The sequence below is a fragment of the Gallinula chloropus genome (assembly GCF_964237585.1).
Source record: "Gallinula chloropus genome assembly, chromosome: 2".
Lineage (NCBI taxonomy): Eukaryota > Metazoa > Chordata > Aves > Gruiformes > Rallidae > Gallinula > Gallinula chloropus.
Genome location: NC_140086.1, coordinates 10466380 through 10489366, shown reverse-complemented (window position 1 = coordinate 10489366; position 22987 = coordinate 10466380). Strand labels below are relative to the sequence as shown.

The window sequence follows — 22987 nt, the reverse complement described above, 5'->3', positions numbered from 1 at the left end:
GCAACAAGCTATCCCATGAGGCTTCCCAGTGTGTAGGGTGGATATAGATGCAAAAGAAGAGCCATGACACTTCTACCTCTTAACCAATGTTCCAGCTACTCATCAAGCATGAACTGATATCTGTATTTACTTATGTCACTGTCTGGCTAGGGGTTTTCCTGTTATTTTCATATATACCATATATTCAGAGATTCACGGATGCAAAGAACAGACAGGGTTAGAAGGAACCTCTGGAGATCACCTAGTCCAACCCTTCTGCTAAATCAGAATCTCCTAGAGCAGGCTGCACAGGACAGTGCCCAGGCAGGTTTTGAATATTTTCAGAGAAGGAGACTCCATGACCTTTTTGAGCACCCTGTCCCAGTGATCTGCCACCCTCAGACTAAAGAAGGGTTTTTTTTCCTGCTGAGGTGGAACTTTCTGTGTTCCACTTTGTGCCTGTTGCCCCTTGTTGTGTTACTGGACACAATCAAGACGAATCTAGCCCTTTTTTTTCTAAACATCTATCCTTTAGATATTTATAAGCATTAATCAGAATCTCTCTCAGTCTTCTCATTTCCAGGCTAAGCAGACCCAGCTCTCTCAGCCTTTCCTCCCTCATAAGAAAGATGCTCCAGTCCCCTAATCATCCTGGTAGCCCTGCACTGTACTCTCTCCAGTAGTTCCCTCTCTTTCTTGAACTGGAGAACCCAGGACTACACACAGTACTCCAGATGTAGCCTCACCAGGGCAGAGTAGAGAGGCAGAATAACCTCCCTCAACATGCTGGCCACAGTCTTAATGCACCCTGTTATCTCTTGGCCACGAGAGCACACTGCTGTATCATGGAGAGCTTGCTGTCCATCAGGACTCACAGGTCCTTCTCCACAGAGATGCTTCCCAGCAGATCAGCCCCTAACCTGTACTGGTGCCTGGAGTTATTCCTCCCTAGGTGCATGAACCTACACTTGCCCTTGTTGAACTTAATTTGGTTCCTCTTCACCCAGTTCTCTACAGTCTATCAAGATCTCACGGAATGACAATGCAGTTTTCTGATGTGTCAGTCACTCCTCCCAGTTTTGTATCATCAGTAAACTTGCTGAGGTTACACTCTGTCCCCTTATGCAGGTCACTAATGAATATGTTGAATAAGACCAGACCAAGCACTGACCCCCTGGGGCACACCGCTGGTTATGGGCCTCCAACTAGACTCTGTGGTCTATGCACCACAAATGTGTATAATGAACAGAATATACAGTAATGATGATTCTCTGAATATATTTACATATTTATATATATACATATATTTAGATAGATCGATATAAAATAAAACATATCAGACCAGGCTCACCACATAAGGGGTGAAGATTGGAGGTCAATTAAAAGGAGATAGTATTGATCAGAAAAATATTTTTCACTGTGTAAAAATTTCCCCTCCTCATTCAGCAGATTTGTTGTTTCTTTGCCTTCAATGGGACTTTATTGACAATAGAGTCTTTTCATCAGTTGCTGCCTCTTGGAAAAGATGATTGGATTCTGTCATTTTCTTTCACCATCACCAATATTATTGGCTAGTGGTTGATCCAACATGTCCTTAGCAAATCACAGATATAAATATGGGGTCCACCAGGACTCCTAGGGCCTTCTTTGCAGACCTGCTTTCTGCCTGGCCAGCTGCCAGCCTGTACTGTGCATGGGTTATTCCCACCAGGGGCAGAAATTTGCAGTTGCCTTCTGTTGAACTCCATGATTTTCCTGTCATCTCATTTCTCCAGCCCACCGAGGCTCTTCTGAATGGCAATGAAATCATCCCATGTACCAGCTGCTCCTCACAGTTTTTTATAGCCTGAACTGTATAAGACTCTTAACTCTATAGAGTTTGGTGGGAGTTAGTGGAAGTTAAGGAGTCCCATAAGATACTTTCACAACCACTTAAATGATTTCAGGAGTCCTTTAGCTTGTGGAGTGTTGAAAATCTCACATGCTACCTCTCTGTACTTTAAAGTCCTTAGATCACTTTGAATAACAAACTCTAGGGCAGATGACTATCCTAGGTATAATTCTATGACCACCTGTCTTCCCACATTTTGTAGGCAATAGGCTTCCTACAAAGTATGTGATAATCTTTTTGTGTGTTTATAGTTTGGATTTTTCAATCATTTCCTTATTTTTAGGCTGTTTTCGCATAATACTTTTTTTTTGTCTCAGATTCCTCGAGTTGCCGTTACATGGTAAAGACCATTAAGCTCTGACTACATACCTTGCAATTCCTCTGCAAGTCTGCAACTGCTGAATCCATATTGCAGTTAGCCAGAAGACGATAGTTTGATTTCCAGATTATAGTTTGAGGTTTTAATGATAGTAATTAGAAAACATGTCTCTTAATTAATGGTGTGTGTATTTTCCATTTTTAAATTGCACCTATAAACTCTCTTTAGATATACACAAACTTTAGGAACATAGTAAATATTATTTTGACTTGCAAATGTAATTACTGAACCTGAAAGCAAGTTACAAAAAAAGAATAAAGCACAAAATTCCACAGCGCTGGCTGTGCTGACTATCTGCATCTGTCTATTTCAAATGTATATAAATCTATCAAATGGCTTGAGCCTCTGGAAATTTAAAAATGGCTTATTATTCAATATATTTGTTGCTTTTGGATTTTAAAACATGAGCTATCTCACAGCTGAACTACAGAATCCTTGTTTTAAAGGAGAAAACCAGAAATGATCTCAAATACTCTTCTTTCATGTACATCATGAAGAGTTCTTTAGCAAATGACACTTAGACGGTTTGTAAATACAGTAAGGAAGTCAGCATGTTCTAGTGCCATGGAAAGTAATCTGGCCAGCAATAGCTTTGTTAGCTGCTTGAAAAGAAAGAACAACTACCTTAATAACCTTTGTACTAAGTTCCAAGGCCTCAGCCCATCAAACAACTTAAATTTATACTCATATTTGTGCATATGAGTGCTTTTCTTGATCTTAAAATAATTGACATAATGTTAAGATGCATTCTTTTACACTCCTTCTCCAAAGCCACATTGCCCCTAAGAGTTCTCTCTTTAAAGCTTTTAAAAGCTGCATGGGTTGTTGATGGGATTTGAAGTAACTGAATGCTTAAGTTAGATGTTTTACTATGGAGGAATAACAAAGAACAGTGTCTGTCATCAGCTAATATATATAACTATCCCTTAAGTATAAGTAGACACAAGTAAATTTTTACAGGAAAGAAAGTGTTAAGTCACTGGAAACTAATTTCTAACCATGAAAAGCTATTAAAATTCTAAGATCATTGGAGGCCCTGTCATCCTATACCATCACATAGAAAATGTGAACACTTCATGTGTCCTACCATTCCTTGTAGCCTCTCAGGTGGTTAATGACACATAGCAGACAAAAGCAATTACATTAGCACAAATTAAATACATGCAATAAATTCATCTTCTCTTCCCATTATTGTCAACAAGCTGCTATTACTCTAGGGATTGGGGACAACATGGAAACATGTCACATCAGTCAGAGTGACATTTAGCTACATTGTGGAAATGTCAAAAAAGAGTTACAGTAATGTCCTTGGGCAAAATTCATACGACAAATTCTGCCTAAGACTCAAAGAATAATTTTCACTGGCTACTCTCAAGGACCTTCAGATCTTGGAGGAACCTACTATAAATCTCTTTGTCCATTTTGGGATAAACTGATCCCTTAATATTTAAAGTATAGGCTACTACATGTGCATAGCACCTTGATCAGGCAAACCAAGTATCCACCTCCCACTCGGCTTCATTGCAATTCAGAGGAGGGCAGGCAGGCAAGGAGGCTGATTCCCTGCATCCCTGCATAACCAGGATGGAGAAACATCTTTGGAATGCGATCATTCATGCTGCTACACTGCCAGAATGGTTTTAGGTGCTGTTCTGGCCTTGGTCAAAGAAGTCTCCCTCTACAATACTTTGGCAGTCACCATAGAGCATTCCGCACCTCACAAGCTGGATGCAGGCATCCTGTTTAGGAGGAGTTAATGTAACTACAGCTCTTGGGGGAGCAGAATGGGCTGAAGCTTGAAATATGTCCTATCTTCCCTTTCCTATAACTGGATCTATGGACCCCAGTCCTAGGAAAGAGACCTCTTAAAGCAATAAATTAATCAAGATGGGAATCTTCTCCAATCTTCTCATTGAAACTGTCCCACTGCATGGATGTGAAAGCAAGGAGCGTGGGATCATGAAGAAGCCAGTAGAGAAGGTGGCTGGCTCTGTAGCCCAGTGCTGCAAGCCCAGCCATGTATTAACTATAGGACATCTATGTTAAAGTCCTCTCAGCACAGATGGGTTAATATAAAGGGATCATGGAGTCGCTGATCATCGGGCTGAAGGAGAAGGGAAGGGAAGGGAAGGGAAGGGAATTGAAGGGAAGCGAAGAGGAAGAGAACAGTTCAGTTGGAAGGGACCAACAGCACTCATCTAGTCCAACTGCCTGACCACTTCAGGGCTGACCAGGATTTAAGGCATGTTGTTAAGAGCTTTTTCCAAATGCCTCTTAAACACTGACAGGTTTGAGCATTGACCACCTCTCTAGGTAGCCTGTTCCAGTGTTTGACCACCCTCTCAGTAAAGAAATGCTTCCTAATGTCCGGTCTAAACCTGTCCTGGTGTGCCTTTGAACTATGCCCACACACCCAGTCACTGGATACGAGAGAAAGGAACTCAGCATCTCCCTCTTCATGTTGCCTACTCAGAAATTTGTAAAGAGCAGTAAAGTCACTGCTCAACCTCCTTTTCTCCAAAATCGTCAAAGCCAGGGCCCTTAGCTGCTCCTTGCAGGACATGGCATCCAGAGCTTAAGGAATTATGTAATCTTTTTGGTTTAAAAAAAAAGAGTAAAGTTATATGCAAACATTCCCACGACATTCAATATATTCACTGCTGAACAAAAAATGTGTGTGGCTGACAGAATTGAATAGAGTATCCCTCTTTCGATGCATCATGGAAGGTGATGGGCATGTTTTGCACAAAAATCTCTAAGAAATTGAATGTATTAGTCACATATTACAGCAACTGAGAAAGGCAAATTTTCAAATCAAATGAAGCACAGAAACATAAAGTGCTGTGTGGGGGTCAGCACAGGCCAATGATATATTTAGTGATGAAATGGAAATGATCCTCATTCCCAGTCCCTAGCTGAAATCCATGATGAATATCACTCCTTCCTTTAAAAGAATATGCATATCTGGCACATTAAATTAGATCCATACTGTGCACATATGGGATGATTTCTATCAATTGTAACCCTATTTAGTATGCTTATGAAGATTATTAATACTAATAAGCATTAGAGGTACTTTCATATATGACAGAGAGATGTACGATAAAAGAACCTGTATATCTAGATTTTGTACAGCTATCTAAATAACTGCCATGACATCTCAGTAATTTCTGTACCTAAGATCCCTACTTCAGTGTTATAAAACACCTGTTACACAGTATAATATCATGTAGTTCTTCTATGCCGATTGATTTTCCTGATTATTATTATTTCTAATTTGCATTGTGATGATACTTCTGGATTGATGGATGAAGTTCCCACTGTGACAGACCTACCGCAAGCAGCACAGAACAGATACCTCCATCCCTGAGTAGCTCCCAGGTAAAAGAACCAGCAGAGTTTGAACAAAGGAGAAACAATTAAGTGCCTGGAGATCAGATCTCTCCAAATAAACAAACTTATTTTCCTAACTAGGATTCTGCCACTGCTGGATGCTTCCATTGATTTCAGTAAAGAGAGATTTCTGCATTCTATTTTTAAGGGACTGTGCTGTGAAAAGGAAGGGAAGTCAAGATATAGAAAAATCCACAACTGTAAAGTAATAATTAGATCAAAACAAAAAAAAAACAAAATCGAGCAGGTAAAAGGATTAAAACGTTAAATTCATTCCAATAGTCTTTCATTTATACTGGGGACAACTGTTCTGTAGATTAAAACTAAAAGCATTATATAAAATTATAATATCAACATCAGGCTGCTTGGGAGACGTATGATGGGTGTTGTGGAGAAAAAAAAAAAAGAAGAAAATTGGCTTGGGTGCTTATTTTTTACCCCTTTATGCTTCAGCTGGTCCTCAGACTGCAGCAATGGTTAATTAATGAACTGAGCAGCCTTCCTCTCCCCTCTAGGGCTAACTGTGGGAAACCTTGCAGCAGCAGAAGCTGGCAAATGAAATAGCAGCACTTAAAATAGTTGCTAATAAACAAAACTCACATGATGAAATATTACTCTGTCAGCCAATGGCTGTCTGGCTTTGCAGTTTGCCTTGTGTACATTTCCTGATATTTTTTTGTTCTAGATTAGGCAGCACCACAGTGGTATCTCTGTTTGCAGACCTGGGTGTTTGGAGAGATAAGAGTGACGGAGCTCACTCCAAGAGATCCCTGGAGGAGCTGGATGTCCACGTTTGTGTTCCCTTCCAGAAGAAATGCAGATTCAGAGCAGTGCTTTCCTAAAAGAGGATCCTGAGAAATCATCTTCTTGGTTCACCTAAGGATCTGTAGGATTCTTTATATTTCACTCTATGGACTTTAAATTAGGTCCCTAAATCAAGCTGTTGTGAGTCTTTGAGTCAGACAGGTCCTAATAAGATTTCTTAGTAGGATCCTTAGTTCCCATAAATGCTAAATACTTGATACTTTTTGTGTTTGATCTCTTTTGACCAGCCAGGTCTCTTTTAATCCCTGGTTTGAATGAATGAGGCTGGAACCAAAATGCTCAGGATTCACTGTGCTGCTAACTCAGATATTTGCATTCATTTCCCTCCTCGGGACAGATTGGAGCTCTACAGGCCCTTCTGCTCTGAGGATGGGTACAAGCTGCACTGCACCAAGAACAGAGCAGGTGAAACAGAGTTTGCCTCTGAAGGAAGGGCTAGAGGAAGAAAAAAAGGCTCAGAAGCCACAAAGCAAGGTCCTTGCACATCTCATTTTTGGACATCTGACTACTAGAGCTTGAGCCAGAAGCCTATGTTGACTGTCACCATACCCTTATGGGACCTTCCACAATACACAAAAAGGATATAATGTCTCAGACTGAATACAAAATCACCAGCCTGATGAATGGGAGGGAACTATGAAAGACGGGGAGCATGACTGAAACCTTTTTTTCCCCAGGATTTAGAGATTGACGGTGAAGACCTTTTTTGCCCTATATTTTGGATTCTAAGCCTCCTTCGCCTCCACCCCCAAGGGAACTGTCTATATCTTTTTGTTCAAATGCTACTCTATTGCCTTTTAAAATAACTATGTATCTTCTACATAACAGCTCAATGACTGGTGGCTTACCCCTCATTCAGCACCTCCCATCTCCCTAGGAAATGCCCTCATTGTAGGCTGTATTTGAGCTTTAGAAGCAGGAGGGGCAGCAGATAAAGAGGAGAAAAAAACTCCAGGGAAGCTGCTTTACCCTGGAAAAGAGATTCAAGGTTCATTGAGTCATAGAGAGGGGACCAGACTGTACAGTCTGCTGGTTGGGACGTTGACTCGAGGGAATGATTTAATAACATTTTATAAAATGCTGAAATGTTCAGCAAGGACACCACCAGAGATGAAGTCCTTAATCAGATGATTACAGAGTTAGGATTGTCCTTTCTTTCTTTTTTTTTTTTTTTTGGACCTCTGGATCTTAATCATTTATCTTCCCAGAAGACTAACTGTGCTGGGAATGGGGGAAGGTTTGCTTTGGAAACTCACCAGGTATAAGAGGTGGATTTCATTCCCCTTTGGGGAAAAAGGGATTTAAACATTTGTCTGCCACATCCCAGGAACATCTTCATCACCGCATTTGTTACGCAGAGGAAGAGCACAATCCCCTTCTCATCTGGCTTTGACATCAGGTGGTCACTGTGTGTGTAGTACAGCCACAACACGTGTTCCCACTAGAACAATGTTTGCATTCTGGCTAGGCTGAATAGTAACTTTAACACTGAGTCACTGAGGCACTTCACGGGATGCTCAGAAACAGAAGTGCAGTTGAGTGCAAGAAGACTGCACTCAAAGAAACATGATGTTAACGGGGTGCCTACGGGGATTGGGTGTAGGTAGCTGCTGAGTAAGGGTTTTCAGGTTGGAGTTTCCATCAGCCTAAGCATCACTTTACAGTCTTAATTCCTTTCTGGTTACTAAAATTCACCTTTTATATGAAACATGCTGTTTCTTCTTTACTTAGCCAGATACGCTGGTAATCAGGAAAAGGGGAGGAAGGGGTCCTTCCGCTCCCCACATTCGCTGTCCCCTGGAAGAGAAGAATCCATTAAACAACTCCAGTCTTGCCCTGTTATACTTCCTTCTCAGATCACATCATAGACTGGGTTCAGAAGTGCAGTAAGAGGATGGACTGGAGATGTTTATCCCCTCAGTCTTCTGTACAGGCTAATAAGGATCATTCCAGCATGATCTGCTGTTAACTGTCAGCTGTAAGTGCGCTGCTTTGGTGTGCGATTATTTTGCATTAGATGCTGCTATTTTAGAGCATACACCTCTTTCTAGGCCATGAGAAACAAGAAGTAAGCAATAAACAAAACCTTAAAAACAACTCATAAGTATCCTGGCAGCAGAAAAAAAAAAAAAGTCATATCAAATCTAATAAAGAAACTTTCACTGAGAATGAGTGCACTAACTGTTGTAACCCACTGATAAAAGTAGGTTTTGTTCATGTTTCTGCCTGAGTTCCTCCATTTTGGAGGAACTCTCTGAAGGCAATTAATCATCAAATTGTAAATATAACTGATGCATTTGCCCTACTTAGCACAACAATGATGCAGCTGCTTCAGAGAAAAGTGTATCCAATTCTAATCTAATTATGCTGTGACCCACTGATACTGGTCAGGTGATACTGCAGGATATAAAAGGAAACCAGATCATAATCCAGGCTAAAATCACACGATCAGGTTATAAGTCACTGATAACAGACTATGGCAGAAAACCGAACAGTAAGTAACGCTATCGGAGCAACCGTAGGGATAAAGGTGGAGTGTTTTCATTCTGATCCTCAAATGGTAGCCAACTTTGAAATATCCTTCTGTTTTACAGATTGAACAGATACTCCACAAGCATTTGGCATAAATTTTGAAGAGATGAGTGCATTTTCTACATACCCATACACTGATATCCATGATCAGATTTTGGAAAGCACAGTGATACATGCATATAAATGTTGTGAGTTGCCATCATATAATTATACAGATTTAACTCTATAAGACTTCTTGTTACTTAATAAATTCTGCTTTTTGCTCTTTTAGTAATAAGCAACCCTGAGAGAAGATTTTTTTGGGGAAAAAAGCAAGGCAAAAATCACTGTATTAATATGCAGAACTGCCTAGATTTGGAAAGACAGATACTAACGGGGGAAATAATGAGTTTCCTGGTCTTGGTATTTACCCACCTGAAGGTTATTTCTAAGTCCATTTCTCAAGTCTTATTTAATACGTGTTTTTTAGGACTTAATCCATCAAGGTATCCCTTATGGAGGTGAGTTACACCGGAGTAGACTTACTGACTGCAGTGAAATTTACTCATGTGAGTCGAGAGTGCACAGGCAGAGGATTAAAATCCAGAATATGTTTGTATTTTACATAATTTCAAGCCTGTCAAAATTCATATTTATATTATCATCTGCCCATGTTACATAACACGTAACGTAAGAAGCTCTGAGTGGTTTTTTTCTTCCCCATATGCCTGAAACACATCTATGGTCTTAGAAATTCTGGATTGTACAACACTTTATCACCAAAGAAATAGAAACAATGAATCCGATACAAATGAATCTTTCATTCTGGGGAATGTCAGAGGCAAACACCTCCACCAGCACGGTACCTGACCAGTCACACAAATCAATGCACTTCACTTGTTTACCAGGAAGATCTTGCATTTCTCATTTTTTTCCCTGACAGAATCTTTAGTCAAGTCAGTATCAGTGTTGCCGTTACCTAAATCATAGTATCAGGCCCCTTTTTTTCACAGCTTTTCACTGGTTGAGTGTCAGCACATCACTCAGCATTTCAGGCTGGGGTCAGCGGTGTTTAAGGGTGGTCATATCTCCCCAGAAGCACTGAGCATTTGGCAGGATGGAAACTAGTGACTCTATGTCTGTTTTGTTGTATTTGCCTGGTATTTTTTTAAAAAAAAGCTCATTCCAAGGCAGTCTCTCTCTCCTTCACCTTTTACCTAGGATGCTGATTCAAATTGAATTTGGAGATGTAAGGGAAGAAAAATCAGATGACCTCTTCAGTGTTATGGGCACTATTTGTATGCATCATAATGCATACATTTTTAAGTTCAACAAAAGGCTGAATCAGACAGTAGTACTTCATGCTTGTGTTCAGCATTGCTAATGATTTAAACTGCTTGTGAACATACTTATCAATAAAAACTAAGATTAATTAAGATCTTAAGGGAAATCAGACCAAAGCCTTCAATTTTTCTCTTCTGTAAGCATGTTGCAACTTTATGAGTTCAGATAGACTTAGAAACAATTTATACCTGTGTGACTGGAATAATTTTCCCCATGGACACTTCTGGGTACAGTAATAAACCAGCTCCAGGGTAGACAATTCTTTCTGCTCAGAATTCAATTCAGTATTTTCTCTGCATGAAATCCTGGTCTCATAAAAATCAGTGGAAAACCCATCGTCTGTACCACAATCAGAGTTTAGCCTCTATATTTTTTTCTTTCATTGTATACTTTAATTCCTGGGTTTGGTCCTGTGTAAGCAGTTCTCTGTATTCTGAGACCTAGCAAGATGGTCGTGGGCATTGCTACATAACCAAATAGTTTGTTTAGTCTTGTGAGGCTTCTCTGGATGTGGTATTCACCTGGGAAAATACGCCCTATGATAGAAGAGAGAGCCTTGCCTGCCAAATCAAGAGATCTGCGTTGTCTGGAAGTTTTCCTATACAACCTTGACGATACAGTCATTCAAATTCTCTGCATGTACCAGTGAAGTAACAGGTGTATACCTTCCAGCAGTGTATACCCCCAGTATACACCCTCAGCAGTATATACCTCCAGTATACGCTACCAGCAGTATATACCCCCAGTATACACCCCCAGCAGTATATACCCCCAGCAGTATGTACCCCAGTCTCTCACACTCGGAAACATTCCACAATTCCCTGCAAACCAAATTAGAAATGGTGCAACACTAGGAAGTAACTAAGTGTGTCTGCGCCACAATCCCCGGGCGCCGGGCCCCATTCCCCCCCACCCCTTTCCCAGCCCCTCGGCCGAACGTTGCCCCCGCGCAATGAGGACACGGCGCCTGACGCCGGGAGGCGCGGAGGGTGCGCAGCTCCATGCGCCCCGGCGGGGGAGGCTCGGGAGGCGGTGGGCAGGCTCCCGCCAGGGCCGCTGGAGGGAGCCCCCGGGCCGCGCAGCAGCCGCGCAGCGCCGCGCAGCGCAGCCAGCGGTTTCAGCACCGCGGCCACGGACAGCTCCCCGGCTTCCGCGCCCCGCGCATCTGCCCCGCGGCGGCTGTGCGGGAGGGAGCGGGTCCCCGTCCCTCTGCGAGCTCCCCCTTGCATCGGGGTGCGGAGAAACCACCGGGGTGAGGAAGGATCCGGCCTCTGCCGTAGGGGGTCGGCGGTTAAAGGGCCGAAGGGGCGGTAATTAGGCGGCGTTAAATGGGCTCCGGGAGGGCAGGAGCCGGTGTAAATCAACGCAGGGATGCGTGGCAAGCTGTGCGGATCCTGTTAAGCAGATTTATACATGTAGTTCATGAAGGCAATCATCTGGCTGGTAATCTCTCATTGTGCACTGCTCAAAGGCAGTTCATTCACACGACTGGCAAGGTACCGGGCTGCAAAATGAAGATATTAGTATCTCTCTTGAGAAATGCCTTTGTTAGAAATGTCTGTGGGAAACGCAGGAGTATGTGTGGGCCAGCTAAAGAGTTGTGATACCTGCGGGTAATGAGATAGCGGCGCATTACTCATAGCTCCAGGGCAGGGCATGGAAGTAAATTAAGAAATCAGCCCAACTCACACAGCTTTTGACCCAGCACTAATAGCCGTCAGTGCATGGGAGTGGGACACGGCGTGCAGCTGCAGTTCATTCATCAGCAAGTTACCAGGAGCTGGGGATCAACTCTGTGCAACCTAATTGTCTCACATCCATCGGGCGCAGCCAGGTACAACACACTGGCAGCTTTTCCCAATGAGCCTGGGCACTGGGAAGTGAGGTCAAGGCAGCCTACAGCAAACAAGTGCACCCAGGTAGGGGATGGGAAGGGGCGGGCAGGGTTTTCAGGAGGGATGGGGTCTGAGCAAGGCAGATGTGTGCCAAGAACCATCATCATCAAAACTTCCAGGCACAAGATCAGTCACTTTCCAACATTCATGTAAACAACATGCTACGGACACCACATTCCTCTGCACCCTCCCTCCTTTGGGGATTATCTGACAGTACCTCCACCCCCTTCTCCCTGACTCCCTGGAGCTAGCCAAATGGAGATGATAATCTGCTGTGAAATATTGGTAGCACAGAGCTGTGACAGTCTGAGAAGGGGGGTTGGAAAGGGGGCTGTGAAGCAGCAAGAATCTCCAGGATTATGTTGCCCTAGAAAGGCAGTGGGGTTTTGCTTTACAGAGATGTTGGGAATTTAGTGCATCCTCAGTTTTATGTGGAAGAAGCCAGCTTAGTGTGAAGTCAGGTTAGTCCTGTTTTTAACTCCTCAGACCCATACCTTGCCTGGTGCAAGAGGTTTGCACTGCACCACCACTCCCCCATGTAACCAGTACTCCTCCCTAGACATCATCTGTGGCACAACAATGCTTGCCCCTTGGCCACCAGCAGAAGAGGCTTCTTGATGCCCTAGGACAGCCTAGGATCTCACACCAAAGCTCCAAGGGGAATTTCCTCTGGGTTTCACTAGGACATTGCTTTGCTCTCCTGGCAAAACAGCAGCATGCTTTGCTCTTCTTTCCCCATAGCCAAGATCAAGCTGTGCTGCACATATGAAAGGATCAGTCCTGCCAGGAGACCCAGAGTTAAAAGGCATAGGAAAGTAAAATGAGAGATGAGCAATGAGAGAGTTTAGCCAAGACAGAGTCATCTCATGGCATGGACCACTGCTGGAAGTAAGGAAGGGGAATGATAAATGATCCATGATCCACCCACACCCCCCCCACCACCACCCTCATTTGCCCCAGGACATCCTCTCTTCAAAGTTATTGCAAGGGACAGTGAATGCACAAGGAAAGTGGACAGAGTAGTTAGGAAGCATCCCCAACCCCAGCTTGAGGTAAAAACTTGGGACAGGTAGTGGGGGAGTGAGAGGGGTGAGAGGAGAAGGTTGCATAGTCTCACCCCACAGGTAATGAACCTCAGAGCACCTGACTAAAAGGGAGAGGATCTCTTGGGACAACCCAAATCCCCCTTCACCCAGAATGATAGTGAAAGTGGAAGGTTCCCACCCTTTCCTCACCACAGTACCTGGTTGAGGGAAGTCACGGCCAACCTGGGGATAACCAGCTGCATGACGAGCTGCAGGACAGAGGTGACCAGCCCAGCCAGGATGGCCCAGGTGAGTGGCAGCGGGAGCATGCTGTAGGTTGCAAAAAGCGTGAAGAGCACGTAGCCAATGCCGTCCCCAAGGAGGCCACAGCCCAGGCCGGCAGCCAGGATCTGTGTGGCCATGGCCACCCAAGTGACCACACCACTGTACTGTAGGTAGGTGTACGAGGTCGTGTCCTTCCTGACCACCACTAAGGCACAGATCACCACCTCAATGCCAGTGAAGAAGCCCAAGAGGATGCCCTTAATGGGGTCCATGGGAGCAGAGGCCAGGGTCAGGTGAAGGAACAGCAGGGTCAGCTTGGTCAGCACATCCAGGATGTTCATGACCACCTCAGATTTGCGCCGTTGGCCCAAGAAGTAGCGCTGGTAAAGGCGCTCCAAGTCCCGGGACTTGAAGGAGTTGCGGAGAGTGGGGAAGATCACTCCGCGATACGTATAGCCCCAGTTCAGGAAGAAGTCGGAGTTGCTGGGAGCACAGTCCAGGGGCAGGAAGCCCAGATCCCCGCTGCTGCTTGTGCGCTCCGGGAAGACTTTGGTGCCTCCGTTGTTGTGGCGCTCACCGCCCAAACTCCGTCCAGCCGACTGTCGCCGGAGGTGGTGGTGGTGGTGATGGTGCGGCGGGTGGGGGTGGTGGTTGGGGCAGCAGGTTTCCTCGGAGCTGAAGCCCTTGCCCCCACCGCTGCTGCTGCCGCCGCTGCTGCTGCTGTGCTCCTGGATGAAGCGCTGCTCGGTGATGTGGCGCACGGCCGTCTGCCACAGCAGGCGCTGGGGTCTGCCGCTGCCGGGGGGGGTCCTGTTGATGGTGTAAAGTTCATCGCTGTCGCTCAGGCACCGCACCTCCGAGAGCTCCATGGCGGTGACTGGCGGGGGGCAGAACACCGGCGGGGGGGGGGGCTTAGGGGGTGGGGGGGAGGACGGGGGACGGGGACGGACCGTCTTTGGGGAGGGGAGTGGGGGGGGTTGGTGGAGGGGGAGGGATGGACCCGCGGGAGAAGAGGGAGGGGATGGAGAAGGGCGGGTGGCGGCGGCGGCGGGGTAGCGGTGGGGGGATCACATTTATAGGCAGGTCCCTGGGTCCGGAGGTTTGGCTGGCAGCGGGGCTGGTTTGCCGCCGGGGTCCGCGGGGCGGCTGCGCTGGCTCAACGCAGGCGGCCCTCGCCCCGCGCCCGCGCCCGCTCCCGCGGTGCCCCGCGGAGCCGCATCCCGCGGAGCCCGGCTGCGACGCAGCCCCGGCGGCCCGGCGGGCTGGGTGCGCGCCCTCCTCGGGGCGGTGAGCAGGGAGGGAGCCGAGCCGCGGGTCCGGAGAGGAGGAGGGAGGAGCGAAGCATCTACGGTCGCAGCCCCGCTGCCCGGCGGGCGATCCTTGGCCCCATCCGGAGGCTGGAGGCGCGGTGGGGCGGGAGCAGCCGCTTTGCAGAGAGCCGTTCACAGCGGGCAGCTCCTCTCTCCAGGGATCCCGGGGCTCTGCTCCGAGGTCTGGTCCCCGGGAGCTGCTGCAATCCCCGCGGCTGCGGTCAGCGGGAGCCCTGCGAGCTGGGGCGGGAGGGGAGAAGCGACCGGGTCGCGGGCATCCTCGGTCACGGCACCGGAGCCGCCGGCCGGGGGCTGCCCGCCCGCATCCCCCCGGCGGCGGGGCATGCCCCACAGGGCGCGCCGCCCTGGCTCACAGGGCGCCTCTGCCCGGGGAGGGCTGGGGGCTGCCATCCATCGCAAATGCTCGGCTTGCTTGGTACGGAGAAAAAAGGAGGGAAAGAAAGAAAGAAAAAAAGAAAGAAAGGAGAGGGGAAAAAAAAAAAAAGGCAAAAACCCCACACCAAAAAACAAGCCTACAAAAAGCGAAAGAGCAGGGAACTAAAATCCCGCCCTAAACTCAGAGCTCTGGGAAGACCGCCGGGAGAATCCCAACTTCTCCCCGGGTCAGGGTAGGGAGGGCTCCGGCTCGGTGGCTTCCCCGGCAGCAGAGAGGAGAAGGAGGAAGGGGCAAGGGGCAGGCGCGCAAGGAGCAAGGGGCTGCGGGGCTGCAGGGCTGCGGGGAGCCGGCGGCGGGTGCTGCCCCGGGAGCCGCGGGGACCGGCACGGCGGAGCCGCCAGCCGCTGCCGCCGCCGCCGCCGGAGTGGTGCTGCGGTAGGGCGGCCCGGGAGAAGGCAGAGCGCGGCGCGGTCAGCTGATGCCCACGACGTCGGCGGGGCTGCCCGCACCCCCCTGCCCGGTTAAAGCAGCCGCAGCCGCGGCACCGCGGGGGGAGGGGGACGACGGCGGGCGGCGGCTCCTGGGGGAGTGTGGGGGGGGTGGCCCGGGGCAGGTTCCCTGCTCCCAGGAGGCTCCTCCGCTTTTAACTTCGGTTTCTCCAAGCTGCCCTTCTGTAGGTGCCCGGGGCTGTCCCACTGTGCATAGCAGATTCGTCCATCTGTCACAATAAGTGAGACTAGATGCTGAAGTCGGGCATCCCAAAGCCTAGGGACAAGGGAGAGCTGTCTCAGGCCTTGCCTGGGAGTTAGCCCTCTTTTCCAGCGTGGGAGAGCCTTGATATCTAATTCTGTCTCTGCCTGGGCAAGCTCAGACCCTCTGAGGAAGGGGCTGTCACTGCTGAGACTGTGGCTCTAACCACTCTGAGTTGAATGTGTTTGTATGTTTAATGGCTCCCATCCTGTCAGCATTCACAGCAAAGCCACAGGATGAAGAACAGAAACCGCCCTGTGCACAGAGACCAGAGCAACAGCCACTCCTCACACCCATATGTTGACAGATGAAACTGTCCCTGCTCTGCTGCCGATGGGCTCTACCTGTGCCAGCAAACGTGAATGCCTTGTGCACCGTGGCACAACCTGGCAAGGAGGGGTAGGAGGTACCCATCTAAAGTTCTCCCATCCCTCCTTTGCCCGGAATAAACCTTGTTAAGGTGCTGAACCCTGTCCTGGGGGAAAGGCAAGTTTGGAGCTGCAACTCTGTCACTAGAAGCAGCTGAAACAGTCTGCACATTAGACTATTGCAAACGGCGAGGTGTGTTCTTTGTGCTTCCAAAGGCGAGGGAGATGCCTGCTGAATTCTTTGGTACATGTGCAGCTGCTTTCTGTCAGCAGTGAGGATCTGTGGACAGAGGCACTCACTGCCTGGAAGGCCCCTGCTCTGAGCTCTGGCATCTGTCTGGGTGCTTGAACACGGCATGCAATGCTTGTCTTTCAGTGGGTCTGAGCCTCCATGAACACCTCTCTGACAGTCATTCTTTAACTCACCTTTTATTACTATTTCAGGGAAGGCACAGAGATTTGGGAAGGATTTCACATACTGTTTCTACAATGGATCTGGGGATTCCAGCCAAGTTTGTGTCCCATGTGTGAAGCAGGCTTTGTACAGATATGAGCAGAGGAAATTCTTGTTCTCAAGACCTCAGATAAGGAATGAGTGTAGCTTTTGTGAACAGGGATGGGTCTTTCCTGTGGTTCAGCATGACCCTGCTAACCTGGAAAGGGTTAATACTAGTTTCACAATAATACAGACACACATCCTTACTCCTAGAAAAATCCCAAAGAAATCACAGCACTACTTGAAGATCAAAATGTTATTGTAAGTGGGGAAGTGTTACAGAGAGACATATATTCCTTTTGTAAGATAAATTATAATTATTAGCTGTATTACCTCAGATCACAGAAAGCATCTTCCTCATTCAGATTGCTCAACACGAATCATGCTAAATCAAAGGAAAAGGAGACAATTATGTAATGCATCCTAAGGAGACACCCATTCAAAAGAGGTGAGACAAAGACAAGATAGGGAGCTCTCAGTTCTATAATGCTTCTGTAATCATGGAATCACAGTGCTGGAAGGGTCCTTGGGCCCCATGGCAAAGTGAACTCTACCCTCACCATTGCTCCTATGACAGAGGCTCTGTGCCTCCCCAGGCAGTCTAGTTCTATGCTTCTCTGTCCTTATAATTTTCATATCTAATCTGAATTTTCCTTGCAGCATTCACCAAGCACATTACTTCCTGTCCTGTCCACCATGGACAGGGAGAACAGATTATCATGGCAGTAATTTATACATATTTAATGAATGTCTCTTCCATATGTTTCCTCCTTCTTTACTGACTTCTTGGGATAAACAACCTAATTTCTGTATTTTTTCCCCTCCACAGGTCACATTTTTTAGGCCCCTGGTTGTTCTTTTTCATTTGCTCTAAATTATGTACAGATTATATTTTCTTTGTTCCCCTCTGTGAGATGCCCACAACTCACTCAACTCAGTTCTACAATAAAAAAATTGCCTTATGTCTAAGAACTATGTCTTACAATGTGTACTGCTATTGATACATCCTATGAGCCTTCCTCCCATCACAGACTTTTCCACATTGATAACCTACCAAGACTTCTTTGCTGCCCTCATCCTGGCAGGTGTTACTCACTGCAAATGTGCGTAACAGCCTACATTCTGGAGAAGAGGCTGAGGAGAGACCCTATCGCTCTCTACAGTTACCTCAAAGGAGATTTTAGTGAGATGGATGTTTTGTCCCAAGTCACAAGTGACAGGACAAGAGAAAATGGTTGAGTTAGGAGAGGTTTAGATTGGATATTAGTAAAAATTCCTTCACTGGAAGAGTGGTCAGTCATTGGAACAGGCTGCACAGAGGTGTGGTGCAGTCACCATCCCTGTGGAACTGTTAAAAAACGTGTACTTGTGGTGCTTTGGGATGTGGTTTAGAAGACATGGTGGTGTTGGGTTAGTAGTTGGACTTGATCTTAAAGGACTTTTCTAACCTTAAAGATTCTCTGTTTCTGTGATTCTATGAAGTACATTGCACTTGCCCTCGTACTGAACATCTTTATGCAAGCATAAATGGAGTAGAAGACCTTTTGAGCATAAGGACCCACTGGAGCAACGCTCTGGGCTCTGCAGAGAAAGGAAGATGGCCAGCCATCCAGAGGGATGTAGAGAGAGATGGGACTGACAAAGCCCTGCTTAACACTGAAGGGTGAGCAACTTGGGGGTCCAACAAGGGACTTTCACACATACGCCCTGAGTCCCGTAAGTCCTGATAGGGCTCAGGTTGGGCCTAGATTAGTACTGTGCAGTATTCAATTTTTGTTGCTATTGGATTTTATTTATTTATTTATTTTTAAAATAGAGCTAAATGACTTGGCAGTGTCACAAAATCACTAAAAGCTATTTAAAAATAATACTGTCACTAGAAGGCTTTTGAAGGATGAAACCAGGCAGAACTCATTCCTCTTCTGTCACCTGAAAGTTTATGTCACCCTCCTCCCCTCCTTCCCCCTCTCTACCCACAGCAGTAACATTTATGTACAATTGAATGTTATGATATTTAATCATGCAAATAATGATCTCATTCACTTTTGTGGGACTATTTATGTCCTCAGGATTGCAAGCCTGGCGCTGTGCTCTGCAAAGCACTCCAGGGTTCTCCAGTAACAGGTAGCCTCAATATTTAACACATTATGAAAGAACACTTGTGCTGTTATATATCTCCTTTATTTAAATACATATTTCACAGTATAATTTCTAAAAAAAGGAAAAGTGAACAGTCGACATATAGCTTATCTCTCCCTTCATGCACACATGAAATATGAAACTTCAGTAATGGTGGAAATGACAAAATGACAGAATATGAGCAAATTAGCTTTCATTTCTTCCAGATCGGCTTGGGCTTTTTTTTTCCTTTAACTCTTTCTTTTTTTTTTACCCCCCTTTTCTTCTTGGTGACAATTTAGACATTCTAATAATAATGAAAAAGTAAAGAACTTCTGGTATTGATTTAGTGCCTTTTTTAAAAACCTGCCTATCATTTTTCTCAAATGAATGCATATCTCAATATGCTGTATGTATGAAAGAAAGCAAAGGGCATACAGGAAAGGATTAAAAATTCTAACACTAGCTAGTCAAAGCGCTCAGACTGATTAATGAAAAGCCACGGTAAAAGCAAAGAAAGACTTCGTGGACCGAAAGATCAGAGAGGAAGAGGATGAGGAAACATAGCTGGACAGATGATGAAAACAATCAACTTTTTGTGGGGGCTGCAGATTATTTTTCTCAGTACAGTGGAAACATCAATGAAATATTTTAAGATTGGCAGATCGTGAAGCTGAAGTATGGCACACCTCAATGATACCACATGGCAGGGAAACAAACAAGCAAAAAAGAAACTAAAAAGAAACAAAAAAGAAAGAAAAAAGGGGTTTTTTTTCAAGTCATATGTAGCATAATGAGGTAGCAAGAAATGTTAATTTTAATGTTAATATTTTAAAATAAGATTTCTACTTTTTGAAACCTCTTCTATAATTTTGCTTTTCTGTGCATGCTATAGCTTCTCCATCTTGTGAAGCAACAGTTACCTCATATGCAAAAGAATTTCTTCTCTCTCTCACTTCGCACATACCCATATTCAAGGGTCAGAAGATGGTCGAAGATGTGAATTTTATGGAAGGAGAAAAGCGGCTGGAGATGCATAATCCACATTTTCGCCAGTGGTCAGAGCTGTGTTTTCCCCTTCTCTCTTCCAAGTTTACTCTTTCCTTAGCCACCCAGATATTACTCTGGTTTTTAAAGTGAATTTGCAGCTGTGACCATTGCAAGTCTTTTATTTATGAGTCTGTGGACACTGGTGCTGACCAGGAATATGTTAACCAGTCTGTTTTGTATTGAAAAATATTTGTCTGTCTATTCATTCAATTGTTGTAGTTTCCCTGAACATTAACCTTCAGAAAGGCATTAACATGATGGAAATGTTTAACTTAAGAAAAAACCAAAACAGCCACCTTTTTTGAAAGAGTGGATTTAAATTTTTAATTTTAAAACTAGTCTTTCAAATTTTCATTGTGGATGATGGGCTTTTTTCCAAATCAGAGGTAAAATGGGATGGAGCCCTTAAAGCAAACAAAATTGATTAGAAATGAACATTCTTCTTTATTGGTAAAGGAAGGCCTTTATCCTAATTTGAAAACAAGAAGTGAAGTTTCAGTAGTTTGGAAAAAAAATTTCCTAAACCAGAACTTCCATCCTTCACATTGCTCTCCAAGCCACCCAGAAGTTTCCCTCCACCGTTTCACCCCTCTCCAATCAGGTTTGAGAGAGTAGCCACTTCTCTGCTCATCCCTCTGTGCATGCCATTGCTCTCTTGTAATGCTGTTAAGACCAGAGAATGCCTGGGGCATCTGCATTGCTGAATGAATAATACTTTTTTACAAAGCATTAGGCAGTTCTTGACACTTTATGGGATTCCTTTAAAGTGATATTTTTTTTTTCTCTTAATACAAAAGACCTTTGACTTGTGTGTTGATTTCAACAGGAGTTAATAGGAAGTGAACTACTAAATTCACTTCTCAACACACTACAAGTGAAATCTTTATAATTTCAGATTATTTCAGCAGGCAGGCCATTCACAAGCATTTTATTCTTGAATTTCTATCTGAAGCAGCAAACAGTTGGAGTAAGAGTCTTAGGGGTGAAGCTGCAATTGAAATGAATACTAAAAAGGAGACTTGAATTTGAGATGTTCAAAAGAAACTGACACACACACCCCCATCCAGTACATGTAAGGCCATTCTGTTCAACTTTTTCATTCAGGACACATTCCTAGTTCTGTGTAGAGGTTTTCCACAAGTAGATCTCAAAGTGTTTTTCTTGTTACAGGATGGAGATGTTTCCTGTGGATGTATATGATAAATCTAATTAGGTTGCAAATAAGGAGCTGTTACACTGTAAGAGATTTTAAATCCACCCCGATCAGTATCCTGCAGTTACTGCAGTATAAGACATATCCTAAAAGGAAATCCCCCTGTCAGCCAGATCAAAGGGGGGCAGTCAGGTTGTGTATGCATGTCCTTATGTGTGGGTATTAAACCTTGGAACAGGAACAAAACCTAGAAACATTTATGTTTCCAATGGAAAGGAAATTCCTTTTTGTTCCTTCTTCTGTCTGGGGGAAAATAATTCTATTCAATTTTTAAGTAAAGTATGAAGCCAACTCTTTGGCTCCTGGGAACTTTGCATCCCTTTTTCTTTCACGAACCAGGAAAACTAGAAGCCCTGGGATAATGGCATGTGATGGACTTTGTGGCTTCAAGGATTGTAAGGGGTTGCAAGGATGGTAAAAGGTACAGAAATACCATGACTCTGGGATGAAGAAGACTTGTGATATGCCATTGTAGCTGCAGAGTCCCTGAGTTGAGATCTCATGAAGCTCTTTATGGAGCTGATAGGATGCCAAGCAGGTTTTTGAAAGAACTTGGCTTATGCTTCTGAAGCATTGCTTCATCAGATACTTTGCATATGTGAATGTGTAGGACTGCATTTTGCTGGCCTGCAGATAAACACAAGGTTTAATTCAGCTGGATTCCTAGGCAATATTTTTTTGAGCCACAAAACTCTTGCCCCCTGCTCCTTTATCTTCCATATGAAGGGTTCTTTCCCAATAGAAAATGGAGAGAATGTAAAATAACCCTTTAAGTGACTTGCTGTATCACAGAGAGAGCACCGAAGCCCAGTATGCTGATATTAACAGTGATTTATTTCAAACTGAGCTCCTATCATAACTGAGGCATGTTAATCTGCTCATTGCCAGTCAAGCTGGGGATGGTAGGTGTTCTTAGACAAAATGTTTAGGAGGAATCGTTGACTCATGGCAATCTTTAGTCATTCTCTGAAATTATACTATTAATGTGTATGGGATCAGCAGAGTACTTGTTTCTCCTTTCTATTATCTTGTTTTTACATTCAATAACATCTTCCTTGGCATGGGGAGAGGATAACAGATTCATATTCGAGCAATCTATTTGATATTGCATTTCTCTAAATCACCCAAACCCGTCATTTTCTCGTGTGGCAGGATTTGCCGTAGCAGATTAAATCTGGTCTCCTTTCCATAGCAATGTCAGGTAGTTGGTGCTCCAGAGGAAGATTTAAAACTGGCCTGTAGGTGGTCTACCCTACACACGAAATTAATTTGATCTTCTCTTACATGACCAGAAAAGTCAACGTCAGCCTTGAAGGCTGTATCTTCTCTATTCTCAGCGTTGTGAGATTACTAAGATCCAAGGAGCATATTGTCTCATTGTCAGGTAACAAAGGCATCTACAGAATATCCAAAAGCCTATGACACCTATAGAGCTCTAAAGCCAGGTTAAATAGCTTCAGATCAGAAGAAAACTACATGTACTGCTACCATGATTGCAGTAATTTATAATGGCCCTAAGAATAATTTGCACAGAGGATGCTTGTGACTACTCTCAGTTGTACAAGGAAGCAAACAAAATTATTTGCTCTGGAATCAAAGTAGGAGACAAAGTATCTTAAATTCCAGGGCTCTTTAAGGACAAAGCCCCACATTCTGCAGTAAGATTTCTGGCATCTAATCAAGACATTTCCAGTGGATATTTTCAGCATTCAATAGCTCATACATGTTGTTTTAGCAATGAAAGAACCCTATGGTACC

The 22987-nt window shown here is 44.9% G+C and overlaps 1 protein-coding gene across 1 annotated transcript in view; it reads right to left on the bottom strand.

The window, feature by feature from the left end:
- ADCY8 (adenylate cyclase 8) overlaps positions 1–14411 on the bottom strand; it is a gene marked incomplete at its 3' end in the record, with an annotated part of 128668 nt that extends 114257 nt beyond the window's left edge. Inside the window, exon 1 of the mRNA XM_084279756.1 lies at positions 13461–14411. Coding sequence (XP_084135882.1) covers positions 13461–14396 — 936 coding nt within the window. The 5' untranslated portion in view covers positions 14397–14411. The remainder of the gene's footprint in view (positions 1–13460) is intronic.
- Between the last annotated feature and the right edge of the window lie 8576 nt (positions 14412–22987).